The sequence below is a fragment of the Stegostoma tigrinum genome, chromosome 2, assembly GCF_030684315.1.
Source record: "Stegostoma tigrinum isolate sSteTig4 chromosome 2, sSteTig4.hap1, whole genome shotgun sequence".
Lineage (NCBI taxonomy): Eukaryota > Metazoa > Chordata > Chondrichthyes > Orectolobiformes > Stegostomatidae > Stegostoma > Stegostoma tigrinum.
This window is the reverse complement of record NC_081355.1, coordinates 14,298,169-14,311,090: the sequence shown is the minus strand read 5'-3', so window position 1 is coordinate 14,311,090 and position 12,922 is coordinate 14,298,169. Positions and strand designations below refer to the sequence as shown.

General features: G+C 42.8%; 1 protein-coding gene across 9 annotated transcripts in view; it reads right to left on the bottom strand.

The window, feature by feature from the left end:
- Window positions 1-12,922, bottom strand: part of LOC125460867 (myosin light chain kinase 2, skeletal/cardiac muscle-like) — a 257,810-nt gene that overhangs the window by 59,911 nt on the left and 184,977 nt on the right. For 8 of the 9 annotated variants that reach the window (XR_007249351.2, XM_059652549.1, XM_048549049.2 and 5 more), the window contains one exon: window positions 8,922-12,662. Coding sequence is in view for 6 of the 9 variants with exons in the window: in XM_059652549.1 (XP_059508532.1) it covers window positions 12,585-12,662 (78 nt within the window). In the remaining 3 variants the exon portion in view is untranslated. Of the gene's footprint in view, window positions 1-8,921; window positions 12,663-12,922 lie in introns of those variants that run through there. The other variant, XR_007249350.2, reaches the window with a different exon arrangement.

Below are 12,922 nucleotides of genomic sequence, written 5' to 3'. Positions count from 1 at the left end.
GAATGGGGATGGGATTTTTGCAGGAGGGTGGGTGGGAGGAGGTGTATTCTCGGTAGCTGTGGGAGTCAGTGGGCTCGAAATGGACATCAGTTTCTAGCTGGTTCCCTGAGATGGAGACTGAGAGGTCCAGGAAGGTGAGGGATGTGTTGGAGATGGCCCAGGTGAACTTGAGGTTGGGGTGGAAGGTGTTGGTGAAGTGGATGAACTGTTCGAGCTCCTTTGGGGTGCAAGAGGCGGCGCCGATACAGCCATCAATGTAACGGAGAAAGAGGTGGGGTTTGGGGCCTGTGCAGGTGCGGAAGAGGGACTGTTCCACGTAACCTACAAAGAGGCAGGCATAGCTGGGGCCCATGCGGGTACCCATGGCCACCCCCTTTGTCTGCAGGAAGTGGGAGTGGCCCAAGCTATGCCTACCTCTTTGTAGGTCACGTGGAACAGTCCCTCTTCCGCACCTACACAGGCCCCAAACCCCACCTCTTCCTCCGTTACATTGATGACTGTATCGGCGCCACCTCTTGCTCCCCAGAGGAGCTCGAACAGTTCATCAACTTTACCAACACCTTCCACCCCAACCTTCAGTTCACCTGGGCCATCTCCAACACATCCCTCACTTTCCTGGACCTCTCAGTCTCCATCTCAGGCAACCAGCTTGTAACTGATGTCCATTTCGAGCCCACTGACTCCCACAGCTACCTAGAATACACCTCCTCCCACCCACCCTCCTGCAAAAATTCCATCCCCTATTCCCAATTCCCCCGCCTCCGCCGCATCTGCTCCCAGGATGAGGCATTCCACTCCCGCACATCCCAGATGTCCACGTTCTTCCAGGACTGCAACTTTCCCCCTGCAGTGTTCGAGAACGCCCTTGACTGCGTCTCCCACATTTCCCGCAACACATCCCTCACACCGTGCCCCCGCCACAAACGCCCAAAGAGGATCCCCCTTGTCCTCACATACCACCCCACCAACCTCCGGATACAACATATCATCCTGCAATACTTCCACCATCTACAAGCCGACCCCACCACCCAAGACATTTTTCCATCCCCACCCTTGTCTGCCTTCCGAGAGACCACTCTCTCCGTGACTCCCTTGATCGCTCCACACTGCCCTCCAACCCCACCACACCTGGCACCTTCCCCTGCAACCGCAGGAAGTGCTACACTTGCCCCCACACCTCCTACCTCATCCCCATCCCAGGCCCCAGGATGACCTTCCATATCAAACAGATGTTCATCTGCACATCTGCCAATGTGGCATATTGTATCGATTGCACCCGGTGTGGCTTCCTCTACATTGGGGAAACCAAGCAGAGGTTTGGGGACCGCTTTACAGAACACTTCCGCTCGGTTTGCAACAAACAACTGCACCTCTCAGTCGCGAATCATTTCAACTCCACCTCCCATTCCTCAGACGACATGTCCATCATGGGCCTCCTGCAGTGTCACAATGATGCCACACGAAGGTTGCAGGAACAGCAACTCATATTCTGCTTGGGAACCCTGCAGCCCAATGGTATCAACGTGGACTTCACAAGCTTCAAAATCTCCCCTTCCCCCACTGCACCACGCAACCAGCCCAGCTCATCCCCTCCCCCGGCTGCATCCCAACATCAGCCCAGCCTGTCTCTGCCTCCCTAACCTGTTCTTCCTCTCACCTCAAGCCGCACCTCCATTTCCTACCTACCACCTCATCCCGCCTCCTTGACCTGTCCATCTTCCCCGGACTGACCTACCCCCTCCCTACCTCCCCACCTATACTCTCCTCTCTACTTATCTTGCTTTCTCTCCATCTTCAGTCCGCCTCCCCCTCTCTCCCTATTTATTCCAGTTCCCTCTCTCCATCTCCTTCTCTGATGAAGGGTCTAGGCCCGAAATGTCAGCTTTTGTGCTCCTGAGATGCTGCTTGGCCTGCTGCGTTCATCCAGCTCCACACTTTGTTATCTTGGATTCTCCATTATCTGCAGTTCCCATTATCACTATAGTAAAAAGGATCCTGGGCTTAAATAATAGAGTACAAAAGCAGGGAAGTCATAATCAAACTTTGTGAAACACTGACTCAGCCTCAGCTGGAGTATTGCAGTTCTGGGTATATCGATTTAGAAAGCACTTTAGAGAAGACACAGAAAAGATTCACCAGAATGGTTCCAAGAATGAACAAGTTCAGTTGTATGCTTATAACATAATACCATATCGTGTAGGCATTTCCGCCTATCGAGTCTGCTCCACCCCTCGATGAGATCATCGCTGATCTAATAATCCTCAACTCCACTTGCCTCTCTTTTCCACAAATTCCCTTACTGATTAAATATCCATCAATCTCAGGCTTGTATGTAATCAATGACCCAGCCTCAGCAGCCCTTTCCTGTAAAGGATTGCTTTGGTTCACTAATCTTAGAGAAGAAATTCTTCCTCATCGCTGTCTCAAACGTGTGGGCCTTCATCCTGGGGTTAGGCCCTCTGGTCTTATGCTCTCCTACAGAGAGAAACAATCTTTCGTTTCTCCCATTTCAAGTTTCTTAAGAATCTTGCGTGTTTCAATGAGGTGATTAAATAAGGCGATGATAGATTTGAGAAGATGGGACTGTTTCCCTTGGAGAATGCTGAGAGAAGATTTGGTAGAAGGTTTAACTATCATGAAATGTCTGGACAGAGTGGAGGGGGAGATACTGTTTACATCAGTTCACTAGACTTTCACTAGATCCACTGAGGACACCAGTTTAGTTGTTGGCAAAAGAAGCAACAGTGATATGGAGATGGTAATAGAGGTAATATCACAGGGCTAGTAATGTGAAGCCCCCAGGATAGTATTATAATAATGTGAGTCCAAACTCCACCATGAAAAATGGTGAAAGTTTAATTCAATAAAAATCTGGAATAAAAAGCTAGCCCAATGGCAACCATGGAACCATGTCGATTTATTTTTTTTGAAAAAAACCTTGCTTCATGAATGTCCATTAGCTAAGGAAATTTGCCCTCCATCCTGGTCTGGCCTATGCGTGACTCAAGATCCACGAAAATGTGATTGACTCTCAACTGATCCTGATCAACTAGGGGTAAGCAATAAATGCTGGCGTTGCCTACATTCCATGAGCAAATATTTTAAGAAACCCTTTTTTAAATGTAGCTTGGGGTAAAATCTGGAATGCACTACCTAAAAATAAGGTAGAGGCAGGTCCAGTTCTTGTTCTCTGAAGAGAAGTTCTTCATTATAAAGTGGAAAGAATAGGAGGGCAACATGGAAAAGGCGGAGGAAGGACACGAAGGGGAGTGCTGGCATGGACATGATGGACTGAATGGTGTCCTTCAGTGCTGTGTAACTATTTGTAAGATTCTATGATTCAAGACAGCATTTTCACAAAATGGTTTAGTTTCTGCTTCACAACCTGCTTCCTGTCTACTCCTATACATGTTGTACTTCAGAGAAGCATTAAAGAAATTCATGGAAAATCACTTCAACCCTTAACAGGAGTGCACTGTACTCAGCATCTCTGCAGAGTCCATATGGCCAAAAGCCAGGCTTCTATTTTTCCAAGTTTCAGATATAATGGCCTGACTTTAGAAGTGTTGTGCCACGCCAGTGCCAAGTTAGCCAGGTGGATAAGAGCTGCAGTGAAAATCCAAACACTCAGCCTCGAAAATCTGGTTCACATAACATGAAGAAAGAAATTCCACAGAATTCTCCAAAGACTAAATAATTTTAGACATCTCTTACAAAGGACTCCTAATGTTTTATATCACTGTGGTGAAAAGTGCGGTGTTGATGAAAGGAAAACTGAAAAGTAAATTTCAAACTTCAAATTCTAACAACAACATGAAAACCTTATTCAAAACAAGTTAGCATCTTTACATGGGAAGCACCATATGTGATGATGTGTTCCTGTAAAATCAGCATGTCTTTTCGGTAAGCGGCAAGCATACATAGAACATAGAGCATTACAGCACAGTACAGGCCCTTCGGCCCTCGATGTTGTGCCGACCTGTCATACCGATCTCAAGCCCATCTAACCTACACTATTCCACGTATGTCCATACGCTTATCCAATGACGACTTAAATGTACTTAAAGTTGGCGAATCTACTACCGTTGCAGGCAAAGCGTTCCATTCTCTTACTACTGTCTGAGTAAAGAAACTACCTCCTATATCTTTCACCCCTCAATTTAAAGCTATGCCCCCTCGTGCTCGCCGTCACCATCCTAGGAAAAAGGCTCTCCCTATCCACCCTATCTATCCCTCTGATTATTTTATATGTTTCAATTAAGTCACCTCTCAACCTTCTTCTCTCTCATGAAAACAGCCTCAAGTCCCTCAGCCTTTCCTCGTAAGACCTTCCCTCCATACCAGGCAACATCCTAGTAAATCTCCTCTGCACCCTTTCCAAAGCTTCCACATCCTTCTTATAATGCGGTGACCAGAACTGTACACAATAACATTGGGACTCAAACATTTTATGCCATGATGGAAGGACACAAAGGTGATGAGGCATCAAAAGATAGTGAACAGTCACTGCTCCAGACCCCAGTGGTGGTGCACGGGAGGCTTTCTCTTCCAAAAGGACATGAGGGTGTAAGAAACTGGGGCACAATTATGCCATATGGCCCTTTGAGCCTGCTCTGCCACATAATACTTGATTAAATGCAGTCAACACGGCTTTGTGAGGGGTAGGTCATGCCTCACAAACCTTATCGAGTTCGTTGAGGATGTGACTAGAAAAGTTGATGAGGGTCGAGCTGTGGATGTGGTGTATATGGACTTCAGTAAGGCATTTGATAAGGTTCCCCATGGTAGGCTCATTCAGAAGGTCAGGAGGAATGGGATACAGGGGAACTTAGCTGTCTGGATACAGAATTGGCTGGCCAACAGAAGACAGCGAGTGGTAGTGGAAGGAAAATATTCTGCCTGGAAGTCAGTGGTGAGTGGTGTTCCACAGGGCTCTGTCCTTGGGCCTCTACTGTTTGTAATTTTTATTAGTGACTTGGTTGGGGGGATTGAAGGATGGGTCAGCAAGTTTGCAGACGACACGAAGGTTCGAGGTGTCGTTGACAGTATAGAGGACTGTTGTAGGCTGCAGCGGGACATTGACAGGATGCAGAGATGGGCGGAGAGGTGGCAGATGGAGTTCAATCTGGATAACTGCGAGGTGATGCATTTTGGAAGGTCGAATTTGAAAGCTGAGTACAAGATTAAGGATAGGATTCTTGGCAGTGTGGAGGAACAGAGGGATCTTGGTGTGCAGATACATGGATCCCTTAAAATGGCCACCCAAGTGGACAGGGTTGTTAAGAAAGCATATGGTGTTTTGGCTTTCATTAACAGGGGGATTGAGTTTAAGAGTCGTGAGATCTTGTTACAGCTCTATAAAACTTTGGTTAGACCGCACTTGGAATACTGCGTCCAATTCTGGTCGCCCTATTATAGGAAAGATGTGGATGCTTTGGAGAGGGTTCAGAGGAGGTTTACCAGGATGCTGCCTGGACTGGAGGGCTTATCTTATGAAGAGAGTTTGACTGAGCTCGGACTCTTTTCATTGGAGAAAAGGAGGAGGAGAGGGGACCTAATTGAGGTGTACAAGATGACAGGCATAGATAGAGTTGATAGCCAGAGACTATTTCCCAGGGCAGAAATGGCTAACACGAGGGGTCATAGTTTTAAGCTGGTTGGAGGAAAGTATAGAGGGGATGTCAGAGGCGGGTTCTTTACACAGAGTTGTGAGAGCATGGAATGCGTTGCCAGCAGCAGTTGTGGAAGCAAGGTCATTGGGGACATTTAAGAGACTGCTGGACATGCATATGGTCACAGAAATTTGAGGGTGCATACATGAGGATCAATGGTCGGCACAACATCGTGGGCTGAAGGGCCTGTTCAGTGCTGTACTGTTCTATGTTCTATAATACGATCACTGCCGATCCTTCACCACCCTAGCCCCAGGTCACTTGGGTGTCCACGTTCAGTCTTCAGCTCGTTCACACCAAATATTGACAAAGCACAGAAAATATTTTTCTAAGCTTCCTTTACCATGAACACTGCCTGCTCAGTTCTTTGTCATTCTTTATTTGACTGGTTATTCTGCTAATTTTTTTTTTCAGGGGTCTTGCGGCTTAGAGGTAATGTCTCTTCTTCTGACCTAAAATATCTGAGTTCAAGTCCCACCCATAGCAATTCTGAACAAGCTTGGTTAGAAATAATAGTAAGCATTTTTACTTGAAACACTTTGAGAATATGCTCGAAGTGAAGAAATATTCTGTGATTCAATACATTTTGCAAATTCTGACGTGTCTTTTGTCATGCTTAGCATAAAAAAATGTATGGAGTGAAAAGGTATATTTGAAATTTCACTGCCCAGTGCAGAAACCTTTTAAGTTGCCAGTGGTGTAAATAGGTACATCATGCAAACAATTACAAGCGTGTTCCTGTTAAAAACATTCTGACATCAATTACAGGATTATCGATTTTTCTTTCAGTTGCATGGTACCTCCCCTTTGTGAATCAAAGATGAACAAAACCTTGGTGGCAGCAAGGTCATAGAATATTTTTTAAGGTGGAGGTAAATAAATGCATCTTATTCAGCAGAATCAAACTTTAATGCGATAGATGAGAATATGAAATTTGAAACACAAACAGATGAGCCATGATCTTCAGATCGGTGAGACAGGCTTGAAGGAACTGAATGCTGTACTTCAGCTTTTGTATGTTTGCATATATTCCTGTCAGCAGTGCTCCTGGCTAAAGACTTTAAGGGATGTACTTAACTGAAGCCTCATACCTGCTGGACTGATAAGTTAGAGATTGTGCTGTCAGCATTGGTAGGGCTCTGTGCATGTGGACTCAGAAGTGCTGAAAGGTATACCTCCCTGGTTAAGACCATTATCCGAGTCACACTAGGGCATAGCTTGCTGACTAGGGCTGTGTCTTGGTTGTAAATCCATTCCAAGGATGTCATTCCACAAGATTAGCAGGGTTTGGCAGGAAGGAAAGTTGTGAGCTTGACTGTACCATCAGGCAGGTGTGTGCACGAGGTGGGAAATTACAACACGTGCTTGAAGTCCTTGGTAAGGGTTTGATTCACTTTCTTGACTTGCTGTCACCTGCAAAATTCTGATGAACACCAATTGTTTGCAGACACCTTTACTGGTCAGAGATTCGGAGAAAATCAAATTCCTATGATTCCAGAACCAAGCCAGACGATCAATATGAATAGATGGGGAGAGCAGTATTTAGGTGAAGTTTATTGACTGTCCACCAGCAATCTGTGCAATTCACAAAAAAAAGCACACTCACCCAGATTTGGTGAACCCTGTTAACATCTACTGGTCAGGCCTCTCTGTACCCAGTAACAGAACAACGTGCAATCTACCTGTTCAGATCTCAACATTGCTTCAGTAACCCTATAATGCATCTGCACTGCATCAACACTTTTTCAATGAAATGATATTGACCAGATTATCCGTTGTTTGTTTGATTGATTTTTGCCAGAACACGAAAAATAGCACTCCTATTCTTCTTTGAAATAGTTATCTGCCTGAACAGACAGTCAGGGCCTCAGTTTAAACATCTTATCTGGAAGACAGCCCATCTGACAGTGTAATCAAGGTCAGTGAATATATATCTCCAGATGCCCTATTACACCAGTAGTCTCAGGCACTATTCAATTCACCAGACCCCTGGTGGTGAGGCTGCTTGTTCTAACTCCCATGGACAATATGGTGCTGGATATTATCAGCTGAAGCTATGGCCAATGGCAGAGTTGAAAACCCTTAGAGATGGCGGTGTTCCCTTATCTAATCCTTTTCCTCACATCCCACACCCATCTCGTTCTGATAGAATTGACGTCAAATTGCTGAAAACTCATTCCACATTACAACATTTGACACCAAATGATCGCTGATTGTTTCTGAGTGCATTTGAACCCAAAAATAATACCTGATTGTTTGGTAAGGCTGATGGCTGTCAGAATATGACATCGACGTGTATGGTTCAGTCCAAATGGTCACACCTCAGCTAGGTGCAGAGGATACAAATCCTTTTTGGTTCTGGTGTAGGACGGAATTAACATGGCGGTATGCTCAAGGCGAGGTGCATGCAGTCAATGGCAGCTTGCACCCTGGAGAAAATATGTCTCCACCCGTTTATCTCTGAATTGAAACATTTTTAGTTCTCAACAACAGATCTTAGTGAATTGAGAGAAGTTACAAATATCTCCAACACCCCACTCTGGAAGAAGCCAGAGGCAGTTCATGATCATAGTTGCTGGCAATGAAATCTTCGTCCTGCTTTGAGGTTGCAGTTGTAGATAGGTGGGTGACAGTTTTTGGTAAGGACATCCTAACTAAAGAGTAATATGTCTCACATTACTTCTCTTTACTTATTGCTAAAGTTTAGGTAGGGCAATTGCTCCCTGATTACCCTGGGAGCATATACCCTCTCACAATACCTTTTGACCCACCTTGTCCTTATTCTTCCACAACTCATCCTGCTCTGCATGGCCTAGGTTTATTTTCCAAGGGGTCATGTACCCTGGGGAAGGACTGATACTGTACCAATGTTTAGGAACAATCAGTTTACACAGAAGCCTTGAAGTCAGTTAAAGCCCTTTCAGCAATTGCGACATAACTTCCTCTAGCCATCTACATCACAGAGCACCAAATAAAGGGGGAGTCTTCCTGCTGTAAAATGTGTTTAGCTGTGCCAGGTTACTTGAAAGTGTGAGCAGGGGTGAGGAGCTCCAAAATGGCACCACTGGCATCAAATCAGTGTCACACACACCAATTGGCACCGGCTTCTGTCTGCTCTACCCACTTCTGGTGGGTTCTCGATCTCACCAACAAGGTGACCTGCACAATTTTCCACAAGTTCACACATCTTTGCTCTGAATGCAATTTTGAAGCTCTGAGGGCACAATAAACGGGCATAAACAATTCCACTTTTTTCTTACCCAGATGGTTTATTTAGAACAATCACACTGCTGTAAAAGCTTGGCTCCTTCATGCAAAAAAAACCTCATGTGGCTCTGAAAGGTGTACATACGAATAGTCCATTAAGCTGAAGACATAAAGGGTACATTACAATGAGGGTTCAGTGTGTTGAAGTGACATTTAAAAGTCTTGAAACCAGACGCCAGTACATCCTATAGGGATTCCACAGTCAATGCTGCCAATTATGAAACACCATCAGCATTTTAACTATGACATATAAGTAGTATGCTCAGTGCTCCCTTGCAATGTGACATTTTACACTTGACAGTTATCTGTTGACAGCCCAGTCTTGATGGCAAGTGAGGAGAACATTCTCCAGTTTCTGAACTCAGGCATGCAACGCGACTCACATTCAGAAGATACTTTGAGTAAAAAGACTGGAAAACATGCAATATTGTCAGAATTTGGCAGACATCCTCTGGTCTGAATGGAAGAAAGTAACCGTGACAGAAACACACAAAAAAAACACATCTAAAGCCTTTTGCACTCATTGGGTGTTAAATCCAACCATTTGCTTCCACAGATTCAAGCATTTGTGTCATTTCTGTTATATTTTTCTTTCCTTCAATATATTTGAAACATGGCTGGATAAAAACACTGTCAAAAGTCTCCACAACATGTCAAGAACATATCTGCAGACTTCTTTCATGATAGGATACTAATGCAATTCTACTGTATTTATATTGTCACATCAAATGAAATGTTTCATAAATGTACAAAATAGAATGCAGTTATTCACCCCGCAATGCATAACGGTAAACAATCTAAATCCCATATAATTAAGGGAAATAAACATAACTTTGCAAGTGTATTATTAAATTATGCAAAAACTCATTTTAATTTGTAACATGTATTTTTTCAATAGTTTGCACAATGTGTACTGCAAGCCTTAACATTCAAAATAATTATTTTAAAGCTGCTTTTAGCAATCACATGAACTTTGTCCTGTTATTCAGCAATTCATAGCCTAAATATTGATTTCAGTACCTCAAAAAAAAATTACAAATGGGAAAATGTAAGTTGATAATATTTCTACAATTCCATTAACACCCTCATAGTCAACAGGGCTGACAGAGTCAAAACAATGAGATAATCCGCAGTGAAAATACAGTGAGATTAGAATGGAACGTTAGAATATTATATTTCAACCAAATGCGTTTCACAAACAAAGTTTCATGTTACAGTAGCTTTGAAAACATTGTTACAACCCAATTTGCTTGCTTCGATTTAAATTAGAAAGAAAATATGATACAGGAGCTAATTTCTTTTGCAAATTTAGAGGAACAGAATACCTTCTGGATGACAAAACTTTAAACTTTCTAGATACCTGCAAGAGATGTAAGCTGAATTTATGATATGCTTAAAATAAACTAACTGAAGTGTTTCGTACCTTTTTAGAGCCAGACACTAAAAATAATGTGCCCAAAAGTTATTTGTACTAAATACAGATAAACTTAACAACTATACACAGGTCACAAGTTACTATTTAAGGTTCCATATCATTAGTCTTTTTTCTTGTGCTGTTGTATGTTTTGTTACCTTAATGGGCTTCAAATTAATTGTGTTTCCTCATCCACTCACTCACGGTTTTCCACTCCTCGAGGATTCCCCCTGTGCTGATACTGTTCCCCAGAGGTAACCTATTCCCCATGTACTTGGTGGAATGCTGCTCTGTAACTTGCTGTTAGGTGAGTGACTCGGTACTCCAGGATAACTCACTGGCTAATTTCAGATAACTCTCGGTGGGAAATGCTTGCTTCAAGGACTGGCTGCACTGAGTTTACTATGTTAGCAATTACTACCCTCCACAGAGAAAACATGTTAAATGGTGAATGAAAATAAAATCAGATCCAACATCTGCTTTGGTGAAATTGCAATTATGTAGGTTAGGACAGAAAATTACAATTACGTCTTCTTCAAACATCTAAATTATTTTAAAGGCACCTTTGAGAACAGTACAATTGCTGTTTTGTGTGGAGATAATGTAACACAATGTTTCATCCATTGATTAGAAATGGACAGAGAGGCAGGTCAAAAGTCTTTGGTGTGCACAGCTTGATCTTCCTGCTATCCCAGCAAGTACAGTCAAGAGTAGAGTTTTCTTACTAACACCCATTTACGTCGGGGTTGGAGAGAAAACAGATTTTCATTCATTTAGACTCAGCTCTAATTGCCAATGAGACTGCCCGGGGGTTGATTTATAAAAAGCTGATAGCGGAGTCTTTTCCCAGCAATTCAGTTGTTTGGCAGCCAGTCCTTGGTAACTTTTTTGTTGAAATTTTGCTTAAAATGCCAGCAGAGACAGGCAGAACCCATTGGGAGCTCAACCCTCATAAATAACTGTGGACTGCTGACAACTAATTGCTGTGCCTATGTTCATGCAGCACTCAGTAAAGCTGGGACAAACAGCGACACTGCAACATCAAACAATCTTACTATGAAAAGTCACAAGGGCTGTTTTCAACTGCTTGCTAATGAAACCAAGAATCCAAACATCTGTAAAGTGTTCAGTATGGTGAGACAATAAAATGGTAAATATAGATAAATTAGGAAATCCTATAAGAGAGTGGCAGTGACACAGTCCTAATGCTGTCAACTGACCCAAGACATACAATTACCATGTCATTGACTAACTGGAACTTTGAAAATATCTTTTAAGAAGTTTCTGTAACAATTGTGATTTTCCAGATCTGCAGAGGATTAAGGAAAAATCAAGTTTAGGAGTCATTCAATTCACAGCTTCTCCATGCTGACGTTTATCTTGAGTTCTTTCATGGATTGACCATCATCACAGGCAAGGCTCACTGCCCATCTCACATGCCCTTGAAACTGAGTTGCTTGATTGGTCATTGCAGAGGGAGGCTGACATTGTTCTGAGTCTGAAGTCACATGAAGGCCAAGCCAGAAGGTCAGATTTCCTCCACTTTAGGTCGTTAGTAAACCAGAATTTTTACACTATTCAACAATAGTTGTCATGTTTAGCAAGACTGACTTTATATTCCAAATTTGTTAACAGAATTTAACTTCCACATGTACTGAGTTGGATGATCGTTATGATCACACTGAATGGTGGAGTAGACTCAAAGGGCCGCTGACCTACTTCTGCTCCTACACTTTAAGTTTTTACGTTTCATGAGTTGCTCTTGTTTAGGATATGAACCATGTCCTCTGGCTTGTTAATCTAGTTTAGCACCACCATCTCCATGGAGGAGCGGAAACCTTAATACAGGGATCCTTTGAATTTGAGGATAGGTATGCTGTCCCTTGTGCTTAATTTGTTGATGCCTTAAAATGATGATAACTACAACTTGCATATAAAAATGTAGCTTAGCTTCAAAAAGACATGCCATAAAACTGATATGAATAACAAGAACATTATTAAGATAACTACAATCACACCAAAACATCACTCCCTTCTTAGAAAGATAAATAAATCCCAATGACAGCCATTATATTATTTTGTTGCCTAAACATGGATTCCTAAACCTGAACCAAATTACGTTAGAGTAGAAGAGTAAATGAAGGCATTTTGGCAAGGCAGTGATACAAGTCCTGTGTACTACTGTCCTACGAAGAAAAGTGCACTCGGCCATAGATCCAAGCAGCAGATATTCAACCTTCAATGGAAGCCAATGTCCCAGAACTACCTTTCTTCAATCGGTTTGCAGCAGTTACTGCATAGTAGTTCTTCTATAAGAATAAAATGAGATTATGCTTTTCAATCTACATTTCGTTTTTGATGCAAAGATGTCACAGACAAAAACATTTTTTGCAAACTTAAACACATCTGACTTAATGTGTCATCAAGTATTAAAACTACAGATTTGATGTTACTGTTTTCAATAGTTTTGCAATCATTTAAATTTGTTTAAAAAAATCTAGTATTAATTTCAACTCGAGTGAGAATAAGGAATGGCAATTCAATCTTCTTTTCTCTATTATAACCTGCT